This window comes from Vanrija pseudolonga, chromosome 1, assembly GCF_020906515.1.
Source record: "Vanrija pseudolonga chromosome 1, complete sequence".
Taxonomy (NCBI): Eukaryota; Fungi; Basidiomycota; class Tremellomycetes; order Trichosporonales; family Trichosporonaceae; genus Vanrija; species Vanrija pseudolonga.
The window spans coordinates 4,402,965-4,429,886 of NC_085849.1; the positions used below are offsets into that span (position 1 = coordinate 4,402,965).

A 26,922-nucleotide genomic window follows, 5' to 3' on the forward strand; every position below is an offset into this window, starting at 1 on the left:
AACAACAACACACACACCATCATCATCATCATCATCATCTTTGCATCCCAAGTGGCCATCTCCTCCTCCTCCTCCTCGTCCTCCTCCTCCTCGTCCGCTTTGTGCACCATGCTGCGTGCTTGACGCGCCACTGGAGATTTCTTGTGACAAGTCTTACGAGTACGACGTCATTTTCAACTGCTCCTCCTCCCCGCGGCAGCAGCACCCACCCACCACCCACCACCTCCCTCCCTCCCCTCCCGCCCCCCCCCGCCGCGGCGACCCCGACACTCCTCCGACCCGTCAACAGACTTGCAACATTACATCTTTGCCACCACACACTCACCACCATGCTGCCCTCAGCAGACGACTACAAGGCCCACGGCCTGTACAACGTCGAGCTGGACCCAGACACGGGGCTGTGCGACCCGCCGACGGGCGCCTGGCTGTCGGGCTTTGCACGCCTCGTCCCCACCCCGGCTTACCCGCTCATCGAAGACAAGGACAAGGACCACGACAAGCACTCGACGACAGCAGGCGACAAGCACTCGAGCGTCGGCTCGCTCGCCGTCGCCGTCAGCCCGTACCCGCCCTGCTCGGCAGAAATGGCCACGGTCCACTCTGCGTCCATGTCGTCGATTGACGACTCGAGCTCGGCTGGTCCAAGTAAGAAGTCGGCGTTTCGGAGGACATCAATCTCGGCCCAGGCGGGGTCGCGTGTCCGCTTCCAGTGCGTACAGAGCCAAGTCTGTTGCTGGTCAGTGCTAACATTGCTTCAGCTTTTGCCCCCATGGAGACTCGCAATGTAAGCAGCACAAGCCGGCAGGCAGGCAGTCACCACCTCGCATCGGTCGCTTACTAACTCTTCCTTAGCCGCAGCATACTTTCGCCGCACATGCCAGGTCAAGGCGCTCGATACCGTCAGCGATATTGGCGAGCGGCCATGGGCGGCCATGAGCGTCGACAACAGCCAGGCCGACGACGACGTGCCAATACCAGAGTCGTCGCCGCCCCTCTCCGAGACGGCGACGACGACGACATACCGCCGCTACCAGGTCCACCTGCGCTTCCTCGCCTGGTGGGAGGACGACCTGGGCCTCTGGGTCATTCTCCAAGCGGAGGAAGTGCACACCCTCGAGATGCTGAGCGGCGCGTGGGGCGACGTCGTTGGTCACTCTTGGCCGCAGCCTTACGAGACAAGGGTGAACGGCGGCAGCGTCGGCGGCGGCAGCGGCTCTTCGGCGCCGGATATCGACACGCCGCGCGCGACAGTCACGACAAACCCATTGGCGTTCGTGCCTCTCGACCACCCCGTCGGCTATGGGGGCAGCGTCGGCGGCTCTGTGACGAATGGAGGAGGAGCACCGTTCGAGTCGCCCAAACTTGGGCCAATCTGCTGGGCAGACGCCTGTGACCTCCTTTATCAATGTGTTGCGTGCCTCCAGGCGCTGCACGACCGGCACATCTCGCTCAACTGGTGCCATCCAAAGTGTTTCGCCGTCATCAACGGCCGCGTGGTCGTCAACCGCTTCTGGCACATTACAGCCATGCCGGGCTTCTCGCTGCCGCACTATCTTTCGCCGGCGCTGGCAGCGTCGACGCTGTTCACGCGCGAGCCGCTCGACCACAGCTCGTCCAACCTGACCGAAGAGTTTGTCTTCCGCCACCTCCGCTACCTCGCCCCCGAGGCCGCCATCTCCAGGCGCGTGTCCCACAGCAACGACATTTACGGCTGGGGCGTGCTGGCCTACGAGCTGCTGACGGGAGATACGATTGACGGCGGGCCTGATACGCCTGATCTCCATGAGGTCGATCTGCTCGCCGACGTGCACAGACACGTCACGAACGAGGTCACCCCGCCCGCAGAGTACCTCGAGCGCATGGTCGGCATGGGCGGCCGCGACACGGCGCTTGATATGCCGCCAAAGCAGCTGTCCGACATCATTATGCGCGCATTGGCAAAGGACCCAGAGGACCGGTATCACCGCCTCGACGGGCTCGCGTACGATCTGCGCAAGTTGTCCCAAATCGTCCGCGCGAACGGCGACCTGTCAAAGTTTACCGTCGGCGAGGTAGACAGAATGTCGCGCTTCAGCCTGCCCCGGACCACGATTGAGCGTCAGCCGCACCGCGACGCGCTGGACGCGGCATTCGACGTCCTCCAGCAAGACTCGTCGCAGAGCAGCATTGTGTGCGTATGGGGACAAAGCGGTACCGGCAAGACGCGCCTCGTCGAGGACTGGGCCAGCGTGCTCGAGGAGGCCAACCGCGGCCGCAAGTGTCTCGTCGGCCGCGCGAGACCAGACGAGCACGTGAAGAAGCCGCTCGCGAGCTTTGTCCAGATCTTCCAGTCCCTCCTCGACAGAGTGCTCACAGACCCGCGCGAGGACGCAAAGGAGTGGCTGCGCAAGATGAAGGCGGCGCTTGGGTCCCAGTGGATGTTCTTTGCCGGGCTCTTGTCGCAGGATGCGCGCCGGCTGATTGGCGACGATACCCAAGCAAGGGCACGGAGCATAGACGTGAGTGAGCAGCAATTTGGGCAGCGCTGACGATGGCAAAGTGGGAAAACTTCCTCGTCGCGTTTCGGTCTTGGTCCCGGAGACTGCTCCAGCTCTTCGCCACCCGAGAGCGGCCCCTCATCCTCGTCATCGACGACTCACAGTGGCTCGCGGCGGACGAGGTGGAGATGTGAGTGGTGGCCGTGCCAGAGCCTGGCGCTGACAACCAAGCTGGCGCCACATCATCGACGGATCCCAGCCTCTCAACCACGTCCTCGTAATCTCACTATTGCGCACGAATGAACCCCCCGCCCCCTCAAACCTCCTCTCCATCAGCTCAACCACCATCGAGGTCAAGAGACTATCCGAAGACGGCGTGGCCCAGTTCATCGGCACATGTCTCAACGGCCGCGTCTCGACCTCAAGCGAGGCCATTGTCAGCTTCCTGTACGGCGAAACGGGTGGCAGCCCGCTCTTCCTCCGCACCCTCATGACTACGCTCGTAAAGGAGGGCGTGGTGGCGTTCGACTATGACAGCCTGCAGTGGCGTTTTGACCTTGTCTCCCTGCAGTCACACCTCTCGGATACTGGCTTCGACGCCTACCTCGAGGGTGTAATGCGGCGACTGCCAGCCGATGTACAGCAGCTCCTCATTGTAAGTCACTCAAAGGTGTGCGTCCGCTGACAACCAGTTGCTCTCTCGCCTCCCCTCTGCTGGCTTCCCACTCCGCCTGCTTGCTATGGCTCTGGACAAGACACCAGCAGAGACCGACAACATTGCCCAGCTCGCCGTGTCCGCCGGTGCACTCACAGTGCGCAACGGCACTGTAAGATTCACGCACGATAGACAGAAGGTGGGTTGTGAGCTTTTGACATCCGTGCTGACACGACCAGATGGCCGCGTACCGCCTCATCCCCCTGGCCGAGGCTGGTACGATGCACCAGCGCTTGTTCAAGTTCCTGTCGCTGCCCGACCTGCTCGGCGACTATGTCTTTGACGCTGTCGAGCACGCCTTGACCGCCAGAGATCTCGGGACGGCCGTCGCCGAAACGCACGTCATCCTGCGCTTGCTCCTCGACGCCGCGCAGAGAGCCGCTTCGTCGGCCAGCTTCACGTCGGCAAAGCACTACGTCGACCATGCCACACGCATCGTCGAGGAGACTGGCGGTATCGACGGGTGGATCAACTCGCACCGCACAATGTACTTTCGCTACGTGCGCCTGGAAACCGAGATTTCCAGCGTCTTTCACGAGCACGCTGTTGCGTTCGACCTGGTGGGTACTATGGGGAATGACAGGTGCTGACAAAGCTAGCTGGAACAAATCAAGCCCTATTGCGAGACGTCGTTGGAGAAGATCAGCACTGCGACGCTGCTGGTGAGGCAACTCATCGCTGCGAACAAGCATCATGTTGCGGTGGAACGCCTGCTTGAAACTCTCGACGAGTTCGGCTACAATCCCGAGAACCCTACTTCTGTCAAGCTGTGGAGGCCGATGACGGCAGCAGATGTTGAACAGCTCAGCGACGAGCTTGTCGACGAACCTGACGGCGAGGAGACTGAGCTCACGCTCATCATGTCGCTGATTGCGTACGCCGGTCCCACAATCTACATAACCTTGCCCGAGCGCAGGCACAACCTGTTCATCCTCGGCCTGTCGGTCATCAAGGCACATGGAAAGATCCACGAGGGCTCAGGCTACATTCTGTCGGTGCACTCGATCACCAACCACGACGCCCCGGTCCAGTATGCGCTCATGATCTTGAGCAAGCGTGTCGCTCGCCTTCGCCCCAACAGATTCCTCACCAGCGCCGCGCTCATCGCGAACGCGTCTCAGTCGCATCGCTTCATGCCCCTGGCCCAGGTCGGTGAAGCGATGGAGCAGGCGTTCGAGTCGTCATTCACGCTCGGCGACTACGAGATTGCCTGCTATGTTGGAGCACTCGACCTCGCCGCGAGGCTGTTTGACGTCACTCCTGTCGCCTGGGACATTGTGTCGAGACGATACGAACTCGTCAAGGCCTACTCGACCCTGTCGCACCGTGGCCTCGTCAACATCCCGCTGCAGTACGGCGAATGCTTGTCGCGCATCAACAAGTTTGGCCAGCCATGGGACCTCGAGGGGTCCTTCTTTGGTGTCAGCGAGCTCGAGGCCATCAGCGGCCTCGCACTTCACCAGGGCGTGTTCCACACCTTTACGTTGCGCCTCAAGCTCATGTACAACGCACCCGAGGCTGAAATCAGAGCCAGCTTCAAGTTGCTCGAACAGACGGTCGAGTCGATGGAGGGACTCATCTTTGGCCACGAAGGTCTGTTCCTCCTCGCGGTCGCCGAGATCCGCCTCGATCTCCCCGATCACTGGGTCTCCAAGGTGACAGAGTTCTTCAACCGCTACGCGCAATACACCGAGGATGTTCAAGATCGCATCTCGTTCCTCAAGGCCTTGCCGCTACTCAAGGCCGAGACGATGCACCAAGTGCTGGAGCCCTTCGAGGCGACTGTGCAGGCGTTCGACGCCCGCGGTAACAACATGCTCTCCGGGTGGCTCAACTATTGGATGTCGGACGAGATTGTACGTCGATTCCAATCGCCCAAGCTCGCCGAAGGGTTTATCCGTGCTTCCTTTGAAGCATACCACAAGCACGAGGCGTGGGGTCTGTGCCAGATGATCCAGGACAGGTGGCCCAGCAACACTCCCGACATGACCCTGCCGCGCCGCGGGCCGGCCGAGGCGTTCTCCACCGACAACATCATGCCTCCGCTCCATAGACCGTCGCTCTCCGGGGTGAGCGAGGCACACCAGTCGTCCAAGCCGACAGAGGATACGAGAGCCTCGGAGACGGTCATGTCCAACGACAACCTGGACACGCTTACGTGAGTACTCTCTGATTTGTGACATTACTGACAGGTAGTCTTATGCGCTCGTCCCTCGCCCTTGCGCAGGAGAAGGACAGTCTGGTGCTGCTCGGTACGCTGCTCCGAATCCTGTGCCAGTTTGCGCGCTGCGACTATGCTGCGATTGGCCTCTGCGACGAGGAGGACAGGTCCATCCTCCGACTCAAGGCTGCTGGTCCGTTCCAGCGAATCGTGGCGTACGACCTCGACATCAGCGACGACGCCTCACAGGCTGTGTGTCCGGCTACCATTATGCTGCACGTTGCACGCACGGGTATTGTGAGTAGCGCGTCAGTGGTGCTTGTTGCTCACCCCCGCAGCCAATCACCAAACCCGCAAAGGTGTCACGTCTTAGAAGCGATCCGTTCTACAATGAACGCCAGCCACGCGCGCTGTTATGCCTGCCCATCATCAACCAGGGCGTGCAATCCGGTGTCATTCTCTTGCTGTCTATGACGTCGGCTAGTGCTGCACTCCAGTCGGAGCAGGCACGCGAGGTTGTCAGCACCCTGGCGACCTTTGCGTACATCATCCACCTGCACCACGCGTTCGCCCGCAGACTCAAGGCTGAAGTGACGCAGCGAACGAGAGAGCTGACAGCTGCACTGCAAGCCAAGACGCACTTCTTGTCGCAGTGCAGTCACGAGCTCCGCAGCCCGCTCGCGGCCATCATGGGCTTGACGTCTGTGCTCGAAGCCAGCCCGGGCTTGTCGACAATCCAGCGCGAGCACCTTCAGACGATCCTTGCTAGTGGCCAGGACCTCTTGTCGCTCATCAGCAACATTCTCGACCACTCCAAGCTCGAGTCCAACTCGGTTCTCCTCGAGCATATTGCGTTCAACGTCCGTGACGTTGTCGAGTCGGCGCTGGACACGATTGCGCCCGTCGCCCAGTCCAAGACGGTCGAGCTCACCCCGCTTAGCATGTTCAAGAATGATCCTCCGGGCCTCATCGGCGACCCCTTCAGAGTCAAGCAGGTACTCCTCAACTTGCTGTCCAATGCCGTCAAGTTTACACCCCCTGGTGGCAAGAACAGGAAGACTGCCCGTGTCACTGTGGAGCGGTCCTGGGCCCCACTCGACAAGGCCCGCATCAAGATCAGACTGACGATTACGGACACTGTGAGTGCAGTGTCAAGCGTACGACTCTAACCCCACCAGGGCGTCGGCATCCCCCCATCCAAGTTGCACAAGCTATTCAAGAGCTTTTCGCAAGTTGACGAATCGATCACGAGGTCGTACGGCGGCAGCGGCTTGGGCCTGGTCATCTCACGCGATCTCGCCAGGTTGTTGGGCGGCGACTGTACCGTCGAGTCCGAGTTTGGCAAGGGCTCCACCTTTACGTTCACCTTCATCGCCATGCGGGACCCCGCCTGGAAGCCGATGCCGCTGAGAAAATTCCCCACAGAGCAAAGGTGCTGGATCCTCTCGGCGAAAGATATGGTCTGGGGCGTGCTGCTCGAGGAAGACTTGAAGGAGTTCAACTGCGACCCAACGCGCTTTACCGACGATGTGCAGCTCGCGCTGCAGAAAGGCACGGCCAACGGACTCAATTCCGGCCAGTTTTACGACCTCCTGCTGCTTGACACGACGGTGCTCGATCGCGATATTCTGGCCCAGATGCACAAGCTCCAGCCGAATGCCCAGGTACGCCTCGCCGTGACGATCTATGACGGCATGGTCGCGACCGTCGCGACTTCCGTGACCTTGACCATTGCGGCTGACCACCACCCCCCAGTTCTTCTATGTGTCCCGTGCGACTCAAATATCGTCTGACATGGAGAAGCTGCAGATTCCGGTAAGTACACCATGCCCCACCATGCCAAAGGCCACAGTTGACGTCTTCAAGCGCGACCACATCCTTGCCAGACCCCTCAAGTTTAAGTCGATCTACGAGACGATCCTGCCCGCGCCAGCTGACGGTCGTACCAAGGCCGCCAAGTTGACGCGCAAGAAGTTTAACAAGAACCTGGGCAAGGAAAAGCCACTCGAGGTGCTGGTGGTGGACGACTCGGCGACCAACATTGCCGTCTGCTGCCGCATCCTCGAGCTGTGGGGCTACAACAATGTCGACTCTGCCGCCGACGGCCTGCAGGCTGTTGAGGCTGCCGAGAGGAAGCGCTACGACCTGATCCTGCTGGATCTGCAAATGCCCGTGCTCGATGGCTTTGGGGCGCTTCAGCGAATCCAAACAAGTCCGCTGGCCGGCGAGCCCTGTTGCGTGTCATTGTCTGCGAATGTTGACAAGGTGGGTGGGAGCGGAGTGCGCGGCGCCGTCACTGACACGAGTGTAGGCCACCCAATCGCGTTGCATCGACGCTGGCTTTTTTGGCGTGCTCACCAAGCCTGTCGACATCCCGCGTCTGGGTGAGATCTTAGCTCAAGTCTACGAGGTCCGACGCGGGTCTCAGGCGACGTCGGCATCCATCACGCGTATCGGCACGCCTGCCGAACAGCAATTGCTGTCGGCCACGCCTCAGCCAACGCCATGACGACGGGCCGGGCGTGTAACAAACCCCCCTACATTGTAAAAAGACTCCTCCTTTCCATTTGTATTGGCGGCACAGAGCCGATCGCAACTCATCACCACCCTGCATAGTCATAACCAAACACACACATCACTGCGCACCGACCGACAGGTGCTGCCCATCATGCATACTAGATTAGTGTAAGGGGTCGGGGGTCGGGGGTCGGGGGTGACGAGGGAGAGGGAGGGGAAGTGGGATAGGGGAGGAGGGAGAGTCGGTCGGCGAGTTACGGCCTGCGCGGCGAGGACCTCGTTGCTGAGGAGCGGGGGCAGCGGACCGTCGTCGTATGTGCGTGTGTGCGTGCTCCACTCGACAGCCTTCGCTTGCAACACGAGGTGCGCGAGGTGCGTTGCGTGCGCATGGCGCGCTCGGCGCCGGCCGGCCAGACCAGACCGAGGGACGACCGGGCACAACCCGACCGCAGCAGCGGAGGAGGTGTTAGTTGGGTCGAGATAATCTATCGCCGAGGGTAGTAGGAGCTGCAGGCGAGCTAGAGCAGGGGGCAGGCTTTATCGAGCAACAGCAACCACCGAGGCAGACGTCATCGGGTACTCCGATCCCCCGCCCGGCGCCTGGCCTGCGTCGCCTCGCCCCAGCGTCCACTCGCAAGTGGTTGCGTTAATTCGCGCGGCCGTGCTCGCATCGTTGCCGAGTGGAGCAGGGCTGCTGTCAGGTTAGGTTGCCTAGGTTAGGATTGTAGGGCCAGCAGCGGCAGGCAAGGGTTAGTAGAGTGGACCGGGTCAAATGGGGTCGGCTGACAATAACAACAACAACTGCACTGAAAAAAAGTTGGGCGGGTGGCGAATCGGCCCTCGTTGACCTCGTTTGCCTTGAACGGCTGCCTGGTCGTGTTTGTTGCAAGCTTGGTGCTCCTTCATGCATGTAACGCACTCGAGCGTCGAGCGTAGCTGAAACAAGCACTACAATAAGTACTTACTTGTATGCAGCTGCACCACCCCAGCAGCAGCACCAAAGCCCCAGCCAGCATACCTCGCAGCCCGCACGCCCGACGGCACACGGAATGATGACGTTAACCCACGTCGCCTTTGGGCTTAGGGCGAGCAAGTCGACGGCACCAGCGCAGAGACGAGCGTTATCAGCCTTCCTTGAGCAGCGACGTAGCCCCCGCCCTCGGCATTCTATTCAGTGCTTTGTTGCTGCTTGTGGTGGTGTGCCGCGCGGGCGGCCGCGCAGGTGGTGCAGGGGGTGCAGGTGACTGACTACTGGCTTTGTGCTGCTTGCTGGGCTTGGTGCTCGCCCTCACGCCCCCGCCCACCGCGTCGGCCGGCCGCGGGTGGTGAGCACCCGCCTGACTACAGCCCACTACCACCCCCCTCTGAGCCGCCTACAGCCTGCCTGCCTGCTGCTTGCTGACTGATGACGCAGGCTGACCTCAGCGAGTTAGACCGTCGCGATGCCAGCAGCAGTAAAAACTGACCTCTGGCCCCCGCTGCACCACTCACTAGCCTACGTATAAAGCTCGCTGGTGTTGTGCGCATCGTTCTCACCCACCAAGCATCAATCCCGCATCACCCGCATCCACCGCATTTTCACGCATCGAGTAAAGCATCTTTAATACAATGGTCGCCAAGAACCACGGACAGCAGGAGGGTGAGTGTGGCGAGGGGCCAGAGTGCCTCGAGCTCGACCCCAGCTCGCCTTGGTTCGGCTCGCTGACCCTTCTTCCCAGTCGAGGCACCCACCTCGCAGCTCCAGGCCATCTTCTGGACGGGCCGCCAGCGCTTCATCTTCTCCTACTACGTCTTCTACGGCATCCTCGACGTCGCGCTCCTCGGCCTCGTGTCGTGGAACCTGCACAAGCACGGCAACACGTGGACAAACTACCCCGACGGCATGTACTACCACGCTCTCGGCCTCGGACTGTTCACGACCATCTTCACGCTGCTGTTCACCATCTTCCACTGGGCGCTCGGCCACCTCCTCCTCACGCTCACCTTCTTCGCGTCGGGCGTCTTCTTCGGCACCGTGGCCGGTATCCTCACCTCGACACCCTTTGGCCACGGCCTCCAGTGCAAGAACCCCGTTGAGTCGTTCCCTCCCAAGTACCAGCCCTTCTACCACGACTGCCGCAAGGTGACCGCCACCGTCGGCCTCGCGTGGGCCCTCTTCGCCCTCTCCGTCCTCGGCTTCTTCTTCATGCTCCAGGACAAGTACTCGTGTGTCTCGAAGCGCAACCACGTCTACATCGAGTACGTCGCCCCCGAGCCCAAGAAGCACGACGAGGAGGAGGCGTAAGGTGTGGGCGTAGGTAGGCGTGAGGAGCGATTGGCGTGGAGCAGCCGCCAGCGCCGAGGTGAACTAGTCTGAGCGATCAGCAATGGCCCGCCTTCAGGACAGCACGATTTATCACTTTTTGTGAACCACATCTTATAATTTAATCATGCATACTTGAGTTTCATTACCTGGGGGTGCAGTGCACGCGGGGTTGAGATGGCATTGGGCCGAGGCGAGGTGATGGCGGGGGAGTCACCGGCGAGGACATGATGGCGGCGGGCACGAACATTCGCCACACGCACCTCACCACGCTTGTACATCTCCCCCTGAAGGCGGTGTGATAAGATGCAGATAGAGATCAAGCATGCACACTCCAGCGCCTAGACTGCGGAATGCCATGTCTGACATGCACTGCATGTCGGGTCTGGCGAGTGTTATCTTCTGGCCTGGGTCTGGCGAGGCCTCGCTGTCCAGCGGCCAGACCTGCGTGGGAGGGAGGAGTCGTAGAGTTGTAGACGAGGAGGCGTCGCCCGCCCGCCCGCCCCGATCAGATCAGATCCAGTGTATCCCCCGGCCCCCTTCTGCGCGCCGGCCCCCCTGCCGACTCCGCACTTCTCTGCGGCCACCAAGCTCTACACGCCGCGCGTTGACGAGTACATCGGTGCATTGCGGCCAAGTCGCCGCCGACTAGCATTGACCGAGGTGGTCGACGTCGACGGTGAAGAGGCTGACGTTTGGGCACTTATGTCAGCCACGTGGCTCGGCCTCGGCAATGACAGTCCCGGCCAGGCGGGGACTTGTTTGCCGGCGACATCTCGACCTCGACATCTCCATCACACCTCTTATACCTCTTGTCATACTCACCACATCACCCCCCAACACCCGCAGCCATGTCCCTCCTAGCCCCAGGCCCCATTCCGGCCGGCATGCGCCCCTTCACGGAGGAAGAGGCCGGCAGAGCGACCTACTTCTTCGGCTCGGCGCCCTGGGGCGGGCCAGACTTCCGCGACAACATCAAGCCAGAGTACTGCGACCCGGAGCCTCCGATCAACGCCAAGGGCGGGGTGGATTATGAGGGCTGGCGGTGTGTTTTCTCGGCTGTGATCAATGAGGGTAGGTCGGGATGTGGGCGGGCGAGAGCTTGGGAGCGGAGCGGAGTGCTCGCGCTCGAGCTAGCGGCAGGAGCAAGCAGCGCTAACCCCGCGCCCAGGCATGTGCAACCCCCTGCAGAACATGCACGGCGGCTGCTCGGCCACCATTGTGGACATCATGACGTCCGCCGCGATCGCAGTGCACTCGACCCCGACGTTCTGGGGCATCCCGATGCTGTCAGGCGTGTCGGTCACGCTCGACATGCAGTACTTCCACCCGGGCTTGCTGTGAGTGGGACGGGCTTGCTAGCCTGGGTGGCCTCGAGCTGACACCACACCTAGCGGGAAGAAGATCAAGATCGTGTGCGAGATCGACAGGATAAGCCCCACGCTGAGCAACTCGCACGCAGATGTGAGTGGGGGAGGAGGAGGGAGGACAATTGTGCCGAGACAACAGACACTGACCGTCCAGATCGTCGAGTGGGACACAGGCAAGCGTATCGCGTCCGGCACGCATGTCAAGGCGTGGCGTCCGGCCAAGCTGTAGGCGGGCGGACCAGGCCTCGGACTCGGACGCGTCCGCCGGGCGGGCGGGAGGAAGTACAAGGTGGAAGAAGGCTAGAAGGTAGAGAAGGCAAGGAACGCAATGCATGGTTGCGATATCGTGCGCCACGGGCCAAGGCCCTTCAAAGGCTGCGGAGGGGGGGGGGGGGGGGGCAGCGGTGTCCCGCCTGCCCGGGGACGGCCCGGGACGACATGACCCAAGGCGAGACGAGATGAGAGGAGAGGAGAGGAGACGGTCAAGCGAGCAAGACCGCCAGGCATACGTTGGAGGGAGGATACACCACCCCGGCAGCAGTAGCGGCGGTGGCAGCAGTGATAGCGTCGGCACTGCACCAGATGATGACGGATGACAGGCAGACCAGGCAACAAAGAGGCACCCTGCCTGCGAAGCAGCCATGTAGAGCGGCCACTCGCGGGCTCCATGGGCCACCGCGGGGTCGGCACGCGCACGCGCACGCTGCTGGGCGTAGCGTCCCGGGGCCACGGGTTGCCCTCCTGTCCTCAGAGGCAAGCGCTGCCGTGTCCCTCAGACAAACTCGACATGCCCTGTGTCGGACGTGCTCACAACACTGGGCTGCCCCCTATATATCCAAGATGCAACTGTGGCAGCTCGACTCGACTCGTACGCGTGAAATCGCAGGACACATCACGCCGATGGCCACGGCTCCCGCCTGTGTATTCTAGCATGAGCGCCACGGCGGGGAACCGCAGGCAGACACGCCCGAGGTGGTCGTTGTTGACTTGACGAGGACCCGTGGGCGGTGGGAGTGGACTGAGACACACCCCTCTGCCGCATCTCAGCACCTCGACCTCCATGGACGCTATCAGCCTCCTCTTTACTCATATCAGTGATCTCAGTGCACAAGACTGTGTACTACCACAAGGACGAGGATGCCGCGCATTCGCAAGGCATCAACGTCAGTGAGTGCTCATGTCAGACGTGTGACACAACACCCGACCTCGGCGACGAGCCTATCTCGACCGACCCACGCGTGGGGCTCCCATCGCCCTGCGGCGTCTTCCGTGTAGATCGCCTGTGCCTAATCGCTCTCAGGAGGCGTGGAGGACACCGCATATTTATGCATCTTGGGGCTCCTATGTAGATTGTGAAGGTGCTCGGCGTGCGTGCCGTGGACGGCGTCGGAGGGGGTGAGTATCAGAGATAGATAGGACTTGGGGGCTTTCTCATTGCTGCTGTGGGTGTGGATGCCTCGCTGCGAGGCTTTGGCTGTGCCCAACTCTGAGAGAGGGGGTGGGGATACGTCCCAGGTGGCCTGCCAACGATGCCACACCCACCTCAAGCCAGGCAACTGTCGACACCCACCCATCGAGTCGAGACGACACTCGCCACCCACCCCTACCGCTTTACCTTCACCCCCAAGTCACGACGTCAGATCCCAGCAACGAACAGACCCGCATCCGTCTCCGATCAACCCGTCGGACCTCAAGCTCGCCTCCCCACAGATTCGGCGATGGGTGAATGCCGAGGGGGTAGAGGTGGGCATCGCCGACTGTGACGTGAGTGCTGCTGATAGGTACCGACGGAAAGAGGTGACTTCCTCGGATCATGGATCCCGCCGTCGCGTGGGCATCGCAACACAGCGCGCGCACGCACACTCGCTTGGGAGTGCTCTTCCCCTCACAGCCGCCGATTCACGTCGCTTCGCCATCAGAGGCAGCCACTGTACCATGCGGTGTTACTGCACTCCGTTGGCACGGGGCGGGCGGGTCCACCGGCAGGCCGGGCGGGTCACAGAAGGGGCAAGGCCACAACGAGCAGCCACAGGCCAAGCACGGCAGGCAGCAAGGACCATGGTGATGCCTGCCAGCTGGCCACACCCACCCGCACACCAGAACAAGTCGCCGCCTGCTGCGGTCCTCACGTCAACTGACCTCGCTATCATCTTGTTTCAGGTCGTTTGGCGGCCTCCATTCAGTAGTGTTTCAGCCCGCGGGAGGGAGGTGGATGCACAGCTGTCACTGGCGTTGCCGTTGCCATTTGCTGTTGTTGTTATTGTTGTTGTTGTTCGAGATGCCTTGCCGCCGGCGAAACCTAGTCCTCCCCGTCGTGGCCCCGCACCAGCCATCGCATTGATGTCTCAGTCGCACTCTCTGTCGTTCGCCAGCCAGCCACGTTCCAGCCGCGGCCACCACCCACAGGGACGCGAGTAAAGGAACGAACCGAACGGCACGGAGATCCCCAGGTCCCGGTTGCGCGGGAACACTGTCAGTACGTACACTGACGAGGGGGCACGGGCATGCGAGGAACACGGAATCGGCCCCGGCTGTTCCTGCGAGCCTAATGCTTCTGGGGTTGCGTTGTTGTTGTTGCTGTTGTTGCAATCAGCAAGTCACAACTGCCACTGTCGGCATTGCTGCATGCAGGTGTGGTTGCCATGCGTGCACAAACATGGCGTCGTGAGTGATCAGAGCCGGGGCCGTGAGTGACGTTGAGACAAGCCGAAACGGGCCCCCTCCTTCTGTTGTTCGGGGGCCTGCCAGCCAGGTTCGGGCACGCGCACGCAGCTCTCGTGTCGATGTCACGAGGCAAGCTGCTCCACCCACCCCTCCACCCACCCACCCACCGACCCACCCACCCAGCAACCCACCCACCTCCCGAGATATCTCCTTTGGGCAGGCAAGCTTTTGGCTCCGACCACAGTTGGCGTCCAGAATCTTGGGGCGGGGCGGTGCTTACGAGTCAGAGACAGGTGACGCAAGATGGATATTGCTGGAGATGTCGGGACGATGTCTTGCTCGGGGATGGGTCGACCAACTCACGGGGCGGGCCTAGGTGGGTCGAGGCAACAAGACAACACGTACAGGTCCTGGAGTTCCTCGAATTTTTGATGACGGCGTGCATGAAAACTCTGTGCCGAGCGAGCAGATCGACATGTACCGCGGCAAGGTTTGGGCCTGGACGCAGTGGGTGGCAGGAAGAAAACTCGGGAGGGAAGGGGACGGCGGCGGCGAGCAAAGCAAGGTTGGGGGGATTGTCTGTCCCTGCAGATGTTGGGAAATTGGCCGCGACGACATGGCCACCGCATTGCCTGCCACAATTGGAGCGCTGTGTGATTGGCACAGTGCTGCGCAGCACTTTACGAATGGCCCAACCCTGCAGAAGCGTCGTGTAGACGTCCGTGGGCGAGCGTAGGGTTGTGGCAGGCAGCGTGGGAGGGTGGCAGCGTGGAGGGTGGGTGGTGCCGCGTGGTAGCTGTGTGATCTGCTGCTGGTGGACAATGCCGGCTGCGTGGCACTTTCCGCAGGTGCAAGGTCGTTCGTTCGAGCGACATCACCCAAGTAATTACGAGCCGCCTCAGCGCGGCATGGCGGCGCACACGAGCTCCTTGGTCACGCACGCAGATCTGTGGCGCAGAGCGACGCGAGCGCGAGGACGAGTTGAATTGATTGACTCGAGCCCAAGCCCTCCAGCGGAGCACTAGCGGTTTGGCCCGACTGATTCAGAGTGAATGCGCGCAATCCTCCGCGCGGGACGCGTGGAATGGGGAGGAGAGGCAGCGGCGTTCCAGCACGCACCTGATGAGGCAGATGCCGCATGCTGGCCTAGCGCGGGGTGCTGGAATACGCTTGCGGCGGTCGGGATTGGAGGCATCGTCGTTTGTGGCGGCTTGCTCTCTCGAGCTGGTTCGAGCTGGGTGGTGATGGGTGAACCTGCTGCATGTGCCGAATAGTTGGCTCATTTCGTCAGCATGCTTGCGAGGGGGGAGGGGGTGAATCGAATTATGGGAGGACGAGGTGGCATTGCTGCGTGGCGTCAGTCGCGGACCGTTGTTGGTTGGTTGGCGGGGTGGCATCCTCCTCGACGACTTCGAAGCAGTGTCCAGCTGTCCCCAGCAACGTCGCCACTCGAAATGACGAGAAGATTGTAGAGCAGGGCTCTGGGCAGGGGAAGATGATATTTTGTGCAAGGGAGGACGAGTCTCCGAGGTTGGGCGGCGAGGGACACCACTCCAACTCACGGCCGTCTGCCACCGCTCGCCACCACCCACACCCTCCTGGCTCCCAGTCCACACTCACCAAACACCCATCTGCACGAACCACCAGAATCAAAATACGCCATTCTCACCCAGATGCAAGAGTGCATTAAGTACTACAACCCGTACACTCCCACACAGACAACCACGTACGCCACCGCCGACGTCAGTCAGTGTGGAGCACCGCTGTCCGGCCCCGAGCAATGTCGCGCCATCGCACCACCGCCGACACGAGTTAGGCCCGACGTGTTCGATGGCGACGGGGACGCGCTAGAGGGTGTCGTTGTCGGTGAGCGTGCGATGTGTGTCGTGTTTCAGCAGATCTGGGCGTCGGCCGGGGCACGGTCGCCGGTGAGAGGGGGAGGGGGAACGTGCGTGTCGGTCGTGGGAGTCGCGCAGTCAGTAGCAGGTCAGATAGTCAGTCTTCACTCAGTATCTGTCAAGCTCTTCGGCAAGCGAACAAACCTCCTCGCATATCGTACCCCGTATTCTGTACCAAGGATGGCCCAGATGAGATCCAGCTGCAGATCTCGCTTGCGAGGGAGCACCACCACCACCACCACCCGAGTACTCTCCTCGGCCCCCGACTTGTCGCCCACCACCACAACCCCCACCCCGACCGACGTCTCGTGACACCTCGCCCATCTCGGTCGATACTTGCTGCTTTAGTTAGCAGGTTTTAGGTGCTCAGACTAGGCGCTGATCGTCGTCGAGAGGTGAGTCGCGCTGTCGGCAGCGAGTAGCGCCCAAGCCTAGTCAGAGTCAAAGAGTCAGTCACCTCACTTGCGCTACGTTATCGCCCGGACTGCTGGTGCTCGCTCGCGTCGCGACCATGTCCTGGTGTTATCTAGGCGCTTTTTAGTAGCTGATAGAAGATATGAGGCTTGGTGTGGTTGATAATTTTTTAAGAGGTGGACCAAGTGTGAAGCAACTTGTTTGGACACTTTCCCCTGTCCGCTCCGCATGCCTCTCGACTCATTCCTTCTGCTCATCCATCCCATCCCAATCTCAAGCGTCCATCCGCTACTACACTTCTGCATTCTATGCACACCACTGCACCATAGTTGTTCTTAAGAACTGCATACACTTCTTTGTTACTTCCTTCTGCCTTCCTAATATAACTGCTTCCCCCTCTCCTCCACTACCGATACAACCCAAAAAATATATCCTCTCCTGCGCCAGGTAGAGGCCAGTAAAAATACACAACGCTGCGGGGGAGCGTGCGTCGCCTGCCCCGAGGTTGCTGCCGTGTCGAGTGCTCGTCAAGCAGGTCGTTGGATACAAATTGTGTCCGTGTGTTTGTTTGTTGGGTGTTTTTTTTTGCGTTTTTTACAGTTCAGTTTCGCAGTTGCCTTGACTACGCGGTCGGGAAGACAAAGTCGGCACCGTTGAACGTGGCGTTGGGGTCCGTGAGCGACACATAGTTGGCCATGGCCTCGACGTCGAAAGCGTACGAGTGGATGTCAAAGGCGTCAAAGCCCTTCATCCAAGAGGGCATCTGCACCTGGACGTCGCTTACGGCAGCCACACCAAAGTGTGCCATCGAGCTCAGGGCCTCCTGGTTGACCTGCTGCAGGGTGGGAATAGCAGGAGCAGGAGCAGTCGGCGGGGCGGCGGCGGAGTTCGCTCCCGTTGTCGTGTTCATGGACTGCGGAGCCATGGTGTTGGTTGGAGAGAGGCCCATTCCGGACAGACCGAGTTGTCCGGGTACGGGTCCTCCAGGGCCAGGCCCTGCGACGGTCGGAAGAGCAGGCACGGCCGAGTTGTTGTTGCCCGGCGAAGAGAACGTGCCTGGCACGGTCGTGTTGGACGGCATCAAAGGGGTCGCCAAGCCCGTGTTGGTGGTCGCCGTCGTCGCAGTCGGCGTCAGGCCCGACGTGTACGATGATGGCGAAGCATACGAGCTGGCCGTGGCAGTCTTGCGGGGCTTCTCGTTGGAGAACTCGGTGTCAAACACCTGGTCCTTGGTGCACGACAGGCTCGCGACCAGGCCAGTCATCTGCTGCATGGCCGTCTCCTTGATGATGTCGAGGAGCTTGAGATGCCTCAGGCCGACAGGGTGGCGCTCGCCAAACGTCTTGAGCGCAAAGACGAACACCTGGACCTCGGCCTCGAAGACCTGAGCAGAAACGGGATCGTTCGAGAGACGGGCAGCGGCGATAAAGCGCAACAGGCATCGTGCGGCGAGGCACCAGTGGTACGAGTTGCTTGCCGGCAGCAGGGTCACTGCGGGGCATTAGTTTGAATGGTCATCCCACCCTCCCGTATTACTCACAGTCGTAGGTGGTCGCATTGACGTCGTAGATGAGCGACAGCATGGCGCGCACCGCCGACAGGGTCATCTTGGCAGCATCATCTGACCAGGTCTGGTACGTGATGAGGGGCTCGCCAAGGTTGATGACCGCGGAATGCGTCAATGTCAACGAGGTGAAGAGCTCGCCGTCAATGACTTCTCCGCCATCGGGAAGCTGGCGGATCGGTCGGCGCATCGACTCGGGGTAGCTGAGCCTGAACGTGTTGATGTCCGAGAGGCACTTGCGCAGTCCCGGGTCCGCGAGGTACCTCGCGTAGGTGTGCTCGCCTCGCGAATAGCGACGGATAAAGGTGTTTGTCTCCGTGAATAGCTTGATCGCCTTGATCAGGAAGGAGAAGCTCTGTGCATCACGTTAGCGGGCCAGTTCAGCCACTACTGGGCTGCAGCATGCAGTGCCAAACGCCGCGCAGCTGCATGCTCAGCTGATGCTTACCTCCATGTGCTGCGGCAGGTGATTTGAATAGAGGTCAGGGGCACTGGAGAATTGACGTCAGTCCTGGGCTGGGCGCTAGGAGGCGAGGAGGCGAGGAGGAGTGGGGTTGCAGGGGAAGAGGCAGGGGGGAGGGAGCTGCCGGGCGCCGCGCCGGGGGAGGGGTAGGGGGGTTGAGGCGGTTGAGGCACACCATTCCCAAAATCCTCCCCGTTGTTTGTCGGAACCAGGTTTTGGGGCGTTTCACTCACTGGAGGTTCTGCACTCCCGTCAGGCTGCCCATGCCATCGCCGCCAGCGTCAAAGATGTGCTGCATGGTGGGCAGCTCGACCGTAATCTCGCTGTCGTCAATGGCGGACGGCCATGCAGTGCCACTGATAGAGACACGCTCCGTCATGTAAATCATCCTGGAAGACGCCGCGAGTCAGTCGGATGTGGCTCTCAGGCACTAGTCCCCGTGACTCTGAACTCACCACCAGGTGCGGTCCCGTTCCGCCTGCTCGATCGCGCTCTGCGCCGGGCCCGCGAGGTCCATGGGATTACGTAGCAACGAGTTGCAGTGGATGTCTAGGAGGTGGCGACTTGTCAGCCCCGCCCTGCAATTCCAACAGACTGGCCAGTGGCCACCCTGTTTCACGGTAAGACTTACTGGACGACACGTTCAGGTTCATAGGAACCGCGATGCGCACAGCCTGGCCAGACTCCATCCAGAGGTCTGTCCACCAAGCATTCATGACATCCACCCAGAGGACAAGGGTGAAAGCTTCGGAGAGTTAGTCATTTTTGGCTCAAACAAAACAACCGGGTGGTGCAAAGGGTCTGCTTGTGGTGGCTTACCTTGGATACCCTGGAGCACCTTCTGACCCGTCTTGACATGCTGGCACATGGCCTCAAACGACTTGCGACGGTGCCACATCTGGAAGCGGTTGAGCGGCGACTCGTCAGAGGCGTTTGTGTTGGAGCTAAACGAAAAGGCTGGGTGGAGACCAGATGTGCCAGGCGTAAAGTCAAAGTTGGGGTGGTGAATGTCGGTTGCGCTGGCGCCGACAGGGAAGTAGGCACGCGAGGCAATGGCGTCGGGGGAGAGGTAGGAGGCCGTGACGGCGAGGATGGCATGGAGCAGTGATGTCGCCGGGAACTTGGGGTGGCTTGGCGGCAGCTGGAGGTTGCTGAAGAGGGTTGCGCGGTGGAACATCTTGGGGAGGGTGGGAACACGGTCCCAGAAGACGTGCATGACATGCTCGACAACATCCTGCGAGGGGAGGTCGACGGGCCAGTCGGGCCACACGAGCTCGAGGCCAGTGACGCTGCTGATGCTGTTGCGGTGCTGGTGGCCATGGCCGGCCTGGGCGGTCGCCTCGGGGACCGGCGCATCTCGTGGGGGCTGCGCGAGGAGGGTGGGAACGCTCGACACCCACTTGTTGACGAGGTTGGGGGCCGTTGAGAACCAAGCCTCGGGGAGGGCGGCGTCGCCAGTCGGCTGGTACAAGTCGTTGGCGTTGGCGCTGGACCCGCTGTGCATGCTAAGCTGCTCAGGGTTGATGTGGACTGAGTGGGCAAGAGGTATCAGTGTCAGGTCGCACGGCGGTTTCAGTCTCGGAGCGCGGCTGGCCTAGCCCAAGGCCAGGCCGACTTTGCCCCAACAAAGCGGTTGTTGAGGTCGACTACTCACATGGGAGCTCTCCGTTCTCGTTGTCGACGCGGGCTCGCTTGATGGCGACACCGTTCTCCATCAGAGTGGGCGAAGTGAGGGGTGCTCCAGAGGGCAGTCCCGAGGTAACGAGGCCAGCCTCGGCCTGCTGCCTGCGCTGCATGGCAGCCTTGTTTTCGCGCTTGCGGAGAGTACGGGCGCTGGGGTCGCGGACCTCGTCCCAGGTGCATGGCTCGGGGGGCTCATACTTGATGGGTCCACGCTGGCGGGGCTTCTGGCAGTTGCCGCAGGTTGGTCGGAGCGCGTCACATTTCTGTGGAGCCACGGGTGGCAAGCGTCAGCGACGGTGTTCTCGGTATTGAGGGGGCACATGCATGTGTTGGGGAGGGGTAGGGGACGCCGTTAAGCGTTTGATGGTGGGTGGTATAGGGGAGGCTTGGGCTGCAGTGGGCGGCGTGTAGGAGTGTCGGTACAGCCAGCTAGCACCAGTAGTGTGCTCTGGGCGTACCACTGGGCGGGGAGGATGGCGAAGGGTAAAAGTCGCGCTCTTCTTGCACTCACCAGCTTCCTCTTCCTGCACTGGTGGCAGGCTGCGTTACGTGCGAGGACGCGGTGCGGGTCGGTAGATTCCTCGCCCATGGTTGGAGGAGTCGTCGAGTGGACACGGGGGGGTGAAGAAAACAGCTTGACGATGTGGGGGATTGGGTAAGACCAAAGGTGATCAAGGTCCAAGGATGCACCAAGGATGACGGGCAGACGGCGGCGTTGGCGGCGTCGAGGTAGGTAGGCAGGCAGGTAGGCAGGCAGGTAGGCAGGCGGAGGCAGATCCTGGCGGGGGCCGGGGGCAGTGAGGGTTCGTGGCGTGCGCAGGGGAGGGAGGCACGATCGGCGGGATGGTTGTTTGGTTCAAAGGACCAGGGTGTGTGTGTCGACAAGATGTTGACGGTATGGACAAGCACTGGGGTAGCGAGCAACTGTACTACTACTACTACTCGAGGCAGTTGGGTGGTGGTGCAAGATGAGATAGGAGTGGGAGGGGGCGCGGGAAATGTGTGTGGACCAATGGTGGCCGCAAGATAATATAACAAGAGATCAGGGGGCGGCGCCGTTGCCGGCGTCGTGCAGGGTCGCTAGGACACAATGCGGCCGAGGGCGAAGTGGTCGACAATCTGGGAATGTAGGGTGTCACAAGGCGGGGGGGGCGGGGGCTCGAGCACTACAGGTGCGGGGCAGCAGCAAGGCAGGCAGCAAGGTCCACTGAGAGCTGAGACAAGAGCGACAAGAGAGGAAATCCGAGCACGAGAGCCAAACTCGGCCAAGTCGGTCGTCGTCGTCGACGACTCGAGGGTGTGTCATGCACAGGACCCTTAGAAGCCCGATACTCTTGGTGCAGGTGCTGCGTGCGTTAAACGACTTGGACCCGACAGGATCACGGATGAGTGTTTTTTTTTTTCTTCTTGCTCACTTTGTTGCGCTCGAGATAGATTGGCTCTTGCCTTGTGCCTGTGCATCGGCGCGAGAGGGCGCGCGACCGGTCCGCCGTCGTCACACCAACGGCGGCAGCCGCGGCGACCCGCTGTAGTGCATCTTTTGCGAGGTCGCTCGGCTGTCTCGTTCCTTGGGATTTTTGCAGACTAGTACTACTTTGGTAGTATTCCAGAAAATCCCCGCAGAACGCGAGAACACGAGACACGAGAGACAAGGTCGTCTGTACGAGCCGCAGAGGAAAAATAGCCAAATGGCGCTAACGGCAACCCACAGGAGTGCACGGCCAGCGCCAGGAGCACGACCACGACGACGTGTTTTGGCCCTCCTCTTACGACCCACCCGGCTGATTCAACATTGGACCCATGACATATGCGGCGGCGGCGGCGGCGGCGCTGCCCACCTGAGACGTCCCCCGAAAGCCGTTTTTCCTTGCCCGTCTTGCGGGTCCCCTGCCGCGACCGCCCGGGATCCCGAACGAAGAGGTGGGACATTGCTAGTCGAGGCATGAGGGATGGCACAGATGAGACACTAGCAGGCCCACATATGCATACGACTGTGATCAGTCTGGCGACGAGCGCAAGCAGGCAGACATACGACCTGCTCTTCTGTCAGTTTGTCGGTGCTGCTACCAGTCTCCATGAGGTGACAGAGACGCAGATGAGGCATGCGGCTACCTGATTGACCAAACACATTCCCCGTCATGTGGTGGCTGCTACATTGTCACCTTTGTGCGGTGCAATGATTGATTTTGATTGAACTGATCAACCTCATCGTCGTTGCGACGGTGACGATGGTGTCACAGAATGTGGGGTCAAGTGGGCATGAGACCCGCGTGGGGCCCTGCCTCTCCCTGCCTTGGCTGGCTTGGACGCATCCGCCCCGCCTTTTGTCCTGCTGTTTCGCTGCCCTTGCCCTGCCCCGCGGCGACACTTTCTCGGCTGCTAAATTGAATTGCCTTCCCAAGTGTGGTGCAGCGTGCCGCCCTTGTGCCTGTCCTCAACCCCCATTATCAAGGTTCGCGTCGAGCGAGTGCACGCACGCACGCACGCAGCAACGCAACCGTCGTACACCTCCATGCCTCATCCATGCGTGCTCGGCAGGTCCGATACATGTGGCGCACCAGCCCACTCTCTCGCATATGCAACTGATGACGGCAGCCACGGCGCGGCGCGAGGAGCACTGCAGAATGCGTCAGTCAACATTGCGGCCCGGAAAAAAGGGAAAGGGGCTCTCATGGCGCTCGCTCGCTCTCTCTCGCGGCAGAGGGAACGCAGCGAGTGAGCATTCCTGAGGGCGACTCCTGAAGAGGATGCAAAAGGAAGCCCATCTCGAAACAAGATGACCCAATGCCAAATGATACGGGACGAGACAGTGCTAGCAGGGCACTTGTGTTGGGTCGCGTGCGTGCCTGCAGGCGCAGGCGCTGGTCGCGGCAACGTTGGTGTCCACCATGCCGCAGCCGCATCTTTGGCGGTGCCGCTAGCGTTGGCCCCCGCGCTCGGCCGTCTCGAGCCCCGCACCACCATCTCACTATTCGGCGACTGGATTTGTGGGGATGCTGATGGAGATGGACGGCCAGTAGTGTATTGGGATCAACGGCTTCACCGGAAAGTATCCTAAACCCAGGTTAGACCAAGCAGCAGGTGACAGCTTGGAGTAGCTTGGATCTACGCCAAAATGAGGGGCCCTCCCTCCACAGAGATCACAAAGATGCATAGCAAGCAGCAGCAAGGCCCAAACGCGCAACAGGTCCTACTCGGCGACGGGTCACGACATCTGACAGGTCCAGTTCGGACTGGGACACCTCGCGTCGCTTGCTTCTCGGGATAGTGTCACGAGTCCTATCTTGGACCAACGACGTAGCGTGCGGCTTGTGCGGCACATTGCGGCAGAGCCCCCATGGCACCCCACATACCACGCCTTAATCTCGTCTTGGGCCCCCATCATCCACGCCACTTCCATGACAAGCAACTGCAGCAGGGACCAACGGCCCAGTTACACAGGTCCCATTTGCTGTTGCTGCTGCGACTGCTGCTGTAACAGACATGCTTTTTTGCATGTGAAACGAATGCAGACACCCGAACGCGGTCGCGAGGTCCAACAACATCATCCCGTTGGGAGTGCCTCCCCCGCCCGGGCTTTTCGTCCTCGTCCCTCCCAGCCATCAAACAATCTCGCCCCGTAAACGATGGCACGGGGAGGTGTGTCGCTGCAAAGAATAGCAGCCATCTTAGTGCTGGAGAATGCTGCGGGGCCCTGCCGACGGTAGTGGCCATAGCGTCTGCCGCGGCGGTCAATATTCCGTCGACGCCGCCGGCCCATGCGGCGAGGTTGTACCAAGAGCCGCAGCCGCCACAGTTAGTTTCATCAACCAATGTTGATTGTTGTTGGTGATCGTTCCGGCGGAAGCGCAGAGGCCCAACTTCAGACCATGTTCGGGCATGGGCTCTTGGGTGATGGGATGACGACAAGCGGGTGCCCGCGTAGGAGATATCGACAGCTCACGTGTTGTTGTCGCTCAAACGCGCAGACGCCAGACGCGCAGACACCTGTCGGTTTCCTTTCCTGGCCTATTATCGGTTAGGTTGGGCATTATATACACATCAAGGAGCAGTGACGATGACTAGGGTTTCGGCGTCTCCACTCGTTGCCCCCCCCCCCTCTCCCCCCGGCCTCGGGGTCCTCGGGTGCAAAGAGGATAGGATTCCTCTCCTACAGCAGGGGGAGGCGGTGTCTCTCTCTCTCTGTTTGCCATTCGTGATGCCGAGGCGACCAGGACAGTGGTGAGCAAGAAAGAGGGCCACTCCCGAGGCCAGGCCGAGGCCATTGGACGGGTCAGTGGTTCACGTTGGGAGTCTGGCGGGCCGAACGAGGTCGCCGCCGGCCCCCGCTGCGTGCTGGCGTGCCGCTTGGCGAGCACTCCCTTGTCTCGGAGAGCGAAACCCCATGATGAGATGAACTTAATGGAGGGGCACGGCGGCGCGGCTCATGCCACCCACCCACTATAGAGGGGGGGGGGGGGTTGGTCCATGGCCGAGTTCGGGCATGCGCTAGGAAAACCACCGTGGGAGAGTGCCCCCTGCCATGTGTCATTCGCGTGTCTCCCACGCGACTATACTCCCGTCATTGTTCCGCCCCGATGACGCGCGTGCCGCGGGCTGTCGTGTCGTGTTCGCTCGACAACAACCACCACCACATTGACATCTTTGCATCAATCAACTCCCCTCCTCATCCTCATCCTCCTCTTGCTCACTACATCTAGCGCATACACATAGACGACGACGACGACAACGACAGCGACGAGACGGTAGCTTGACCCCGACGCGTACTCCCCAACTTCCGCCCCAGTGACGACACACTGCGCACGGCTCCGCTTCCCTCACGCAGACGCAAGCGCGCAGCACCGCACCGCCCCGACGCGACATAACAGCAAGTCATTGTCCACACATCCTTGCCACCATCACCCACATTACGATGCTCTTTGCGCGCGCACCAGAAAAGGATCCCCTCGGCGACCTCGACAAGATGGGCTTCTTCTCAAAGTTCTTCATCTCGGTCCTGGCCATCATCATCATGTCGATGAGCGCGGCGGTTTCGATTGCGGCGTTTATGCCCTTCCTAGGAGCGCTAGTAAGGCTGCGAGCAAATTACAACCCCAAGGCGGTTGGCTTTGCGGGTACAGAGAACACGTAAGTCGCGGTGAGCGGTGGGGGGAGGTGGAGCGGTGGAGGGGTGGGTGGTGGCAAACATCTCTCGCGCGCAGCGCGTAGGGGTGGGTGGGCGGGCAAAGTATCGCTCGCGCCAGCAGGGTGGGTGGGTGGGCGAGATGAGTAGCGAGAGCCTGCTCGAGGGCGGATGGGAGGGGTGGAGGCATGTGGACAAGCCGGAGATCTGGAGGCGACGCCCGCCTGGTGGAGGCCGATAACAACAACAACAACAACAACAACAACACCCGCTAACACCTCAGTGTCGGCCCGCGCCTTACCGGCCTGTGGGGCACGCTGAAGCGCACAAAACGTCTTGAGGGCTGGTATGGCCTGTACAAGGGTGGGTAACTGCTTGTTCTACGTCACCTCTGACACTCCAGGCGCATTCGCGTCCTTTGCCCACGTCGTGCTCATCTCGGCGTTCACAATCATCTTCATCGGCGCGGCGGGCTACAAGAATGTGGCTGAGCGCAAGGCCTCGTTCGGTCTGTTCCTCTTGCCATTCGTCACGGCGGCAATCGCCCTCCCCATGGCCATCCTTGAGAACCGTGCCATCATCACGCCGTACCGCCTGCCCAACGACCTGCGCGGCTCGCTCGACATCCTGCTCTCCAACCACGAGCGTGCGCGCCCGCTCAGCCTGTACGCTACGCCCGGCCTCCTCCCTGCCGTGTTCATTCGCGGCCTGCTGCACCTCCTCGTGGTGCGCGGGCTGCACGCTGCCATTCTCGGCGGCCAGAAGATTGGCCAGGCGGCAGCTTGGCGTACGATTCTGTACGTCTTGTTCCTCGCCATCTCGACGCTTTGGATCACGCCGCTCGACGTCATCATCACCAAACTTTCGGTTCAACCAAACCTTGGCGGTGAAGTGGCTGTTTCATCAGCCGAAGAGATTGATGAGGCCACTCCCGAGGGTTTGCGGTTTGCCGGCACGGATGAGGATGTGATCGGCTTACGGCCGACAACGGAGGCCTACACGTCGCTTGTGGACGCTGCCCACAAGATCAACGACGAAGAGGGCTGGCAGACGTTCTACCGCGGTTGGTGGTGGACGGCCCTTGCGGCCGTAGTGCCCTTCCTGGCCACTGGCCACTAGTAGAGACGGTGACGAGACGAGCTAGATCTGATCTGGACAGAGAGCCAGACAGACAGGTGTTGAGTTAGTTGGTGGGCACATATCCACGCAGCCACAGCCACAGCCTGGCCCACATTGTTTATCACTCGCCATGCTGCGTAGATGCATCCGAAACAAGTATACAACCCCTTTGTCGTGGCCAACGAAGACAGCCTGTGTCGGCGTAGTGGGCACGCAGGTCGAGGTGGGCGAGGAGTTTAAGCGGAGGTGGGCGCGGCAGAGCGGAGCGGCAGCGGCGGCATGACGCTAGCAGTGTGAGATTTCGGGAGTGGCGCGTCTCGAAAGACACTCGTTGCGAGAATTTCTGACACTTCAATTCTGGCTGTCTCACTCGAGTCGAGTTTTCTGGGGCAACTGGAACCATGCACCCATGCTGCATGCTCCGCGCGGAGATCGCGGAGCTTGAAGCGAAGA

General features: G+C 60.9%; 5 protein-coding genes across 5 annotated transcripts; 4 read left to right on the plus strand and 1 right to left on the minus strand.

Annotated features, from left to right (window-relative positions):
• The first annotated feature begins 286 nt into the window (after positions 1-286).
• On the plus strand, positions 287-8,367 carry CHK1_1 (Histidine protein kinase 1). The gene is made up of 14 exons (XM_062768144.1): positions 287-709; positions 759-784; positions 853-2,498; positions 2,540-2,667; positions 2,709-3,132; positions 3,170-3,331; positions 3,372-3,752; positions 3,792-5,350; positions 5,389-5,650; positions 5,692-6,492; positions 6,532-7,071; positions 7,109-7,168; positions 7,220-7,618; positions 7,665-8,367. Exons 1-14 carry the CDS (start codon positions 330-332, stop codon positions 7,860-7,862), a joined length of 6,966 nt encoding a protein of 2,321 aa, XP_062624128.1. The 5' UTR covers positions 287-329; the 3' UTR covers positions 7,863-8,367.
• A 981-nt stretch (positions 8,368-9,348) lies between these two features.
• LOC62_01G001650 (uncharacterized protein) lies at positions 9,349-10,317 on the plus strand. Its single transcript, XM_062768145.1, has 2 exons — positions 9,349-9,509; positions 9,589-10,317. The coding sequence occupies exons 1-2, from the start codon at positions 9,479-9,481 to the stop codon at positions 10,152-10,154; spliced, it is 597 nt and encodes a 198-aa protein (XP_062624129.1). The 5' UTR covers positions 9,349-9,478; the 3' UTR covers positions 10,155-10,317.
• A 660-nt stretch (positions 10,318-10,977) lies between these two features.
• Acot13_1 (Acyl-coenzyme A thioesterase 13) lies at positions 10,978-11,874 on the plus strand. Its single transcript, XM_062768146.1, has 4 exons — positions 10,978-11,246; positions 11,344-11,512; positions 11,567-11,636; positions 11,697-11,874. Exons 1-4 carry the CDS (start codon positions 11,024-11,026, stop codon positions 11,769-11,771), a joined length of 537 nt encoding a protein of 178 aa, XP_062624130.1. The 5' UTR covers positions 10,978-11,023; the 3' UTR covers positions 11,772-11,874.
• Positions 11,875-16,847: 4,973 nt separating this feature from the next.
• On the minus strand, positions 16,848-20,876 carry LOC62_01G001652 (uncharacterized protein). The gene is made up of 9 exons (XM_062768147.1): positions 20,740-20,876; positions 20,200-20,491; positions 19,365-20,075; positions 19,177-19,290; positions 19,001-19,094; positions 18,779-18,934; positions 18,531-18,573; positions 18,059-18,437; positions 16,848-18,009 (listed from the first exon to the last, which is right to left on the minus strand). The coding sequence occupies exons 1-9, from the start codon at positions 20,815-20,817 to the stop codon at positions 17,141-17,143; spliced, it is 2,736 nt and encodes a 911-aa protein (XP_062624131.1). The 5' UTR covers positions 20,818-20,876; the 3' UTR covers positions 16,848-17,140.
• A 4,003-nt stretch (positions 20,877-24,879) lies between these two features.
• On the plus strand, positions 24,880-26,761 carry LOC62_01G001653 (uncharacterized protein). Its single transcript, XM_062768148.1, has 3 exons — positions 24,880-25,355; positions 25,634-25,713; positions 25,754-26,761. The coding sequence occupies exons 1-3, from the start codon at positions 25,141-25,143 to the stop codon at positions 26,467-26,469; spliced, it is 1,011 nt and encodes a 336-aa protein (XP_062624132.1). The 5' UTR covers positions 24,880-25,140; the 3' UTR covers positions 26,470-26,761.
• Positions 26,762-26,922: the final 161 nt, after the last annotated feature.

What these genes read in the sequence shown, in the direction of transcription:
- Acot13_1 (XM_062768146.1), top strand. Translation starts at nt 11,024, where the DNA reads ATGTCCCTCCTAGCCCCAGGCCCCATTCCGGCCGGCATGCGCCCCTTC. An exon ending in CTCGGCTGTGATCAATGAGG is followed by an intron (nt 11,247 to 11,343) that starts GTAGGTCGGGAT and finishes CCCCGCGCCCAG; the next exon opens with GCATGTGCAACCCCCTGCAG. An exon ending in TACTTCCACCCGGGCTTGCT is followed by an intron (nt 11,513 to 11,566) that starts GTGAGTGGGACG and finishes CACCACACCTAG; the next exon opens with CGGGAAGAAGATCAAGATCG.
- LOC62_01G001653 (XM_062768148.1), top strand. Translation starts at nt 25,141, where the DNA reads ATGCTCTTTGCGCGCGCACCAGAAAAGGATCCCCTCGGCGACCTCGAC. An exon ending in TTTGCGGGTACAGAGAACAC is followed by an intron (nt 25,356 to 25,633) that starts GTAAGTCGCGGT and finishes CTAACACCTCAG; the next exon opens with TGTCGGCCCGCGCCTTACCG. An exon ending in CTGGTATGGCCTGTACAAGG is followed by an intron (nt 25,714 to 25,753) that starts GTGGGTAACTGC and finishes CTGACACTCCAG; the next exon opens with GCGCATTCGCGTCCTTTGCC.
- LOC62_01G001650 (XM_062768145.1), top strand. Translation starts at nt 9,479, where the DNA reads ATGGTCGCCAAGAACCACGGACAGCAGGAGG. An exon ending in GAACCACGGACAGCAGGAGG is followed by an intron (nt 9,510 to 9,588) that starts GTGAGTGTGGCG and finishes CCTTCTTCCCAG; the next exon opens with TCGAGGCACCCACCTCGCAG.
- CHK1_1 (XM_062768144.1), top strand. Translation starts at nt 330, where the DNA reads ATGCTGCCCTCAGCAGACGACTACAAGGCCCACGGCCTGTACAACGTC. An exon ending in ACGTTGCACGCACGGGTATT is followed by an intron (nt 5,651 to 5,691) that starts GTGAGTAGCGCG and finishes TCACCCCCGCAG; the next exon opens with CCAATCACCAAACCCGCAAA. An exon ending in TGGAGAAGCTGCAGATTCCG is followed by an intron (nt 7,169 to 7,219) that starts GTAAGTACACCA and finishes GACGTCTTCAAG; the next exon opens with CGCGACCACATCCTTGCCAG.
- LOC62_01G001652 (XM_062768147.1), bottom strand. Translation starts at nt 20,817, where the DNA reads ATGGGCGAGGAATCTACCGACCCGCACCGCGTCCTCGCACGTAACGCA. An exon ending in GAACCTGAACGTGTCGTCCA is followed by an intron (nt 19,095 to 19,176) that starts GTAAGTCTTACC and finishes GCCACCTCCTAG; the next exon opens with ACATCCACTGCAACTCGTTG. An exon ending in ACGGGAGTGCAGAACCTCCA is followed by an intron (nt 18,574 to 18,778) that starts GTGAGTGAAACG and finishes TCAATTCTCCAG; the next exon opens with TGCCCCTGACCTCTATTCAA.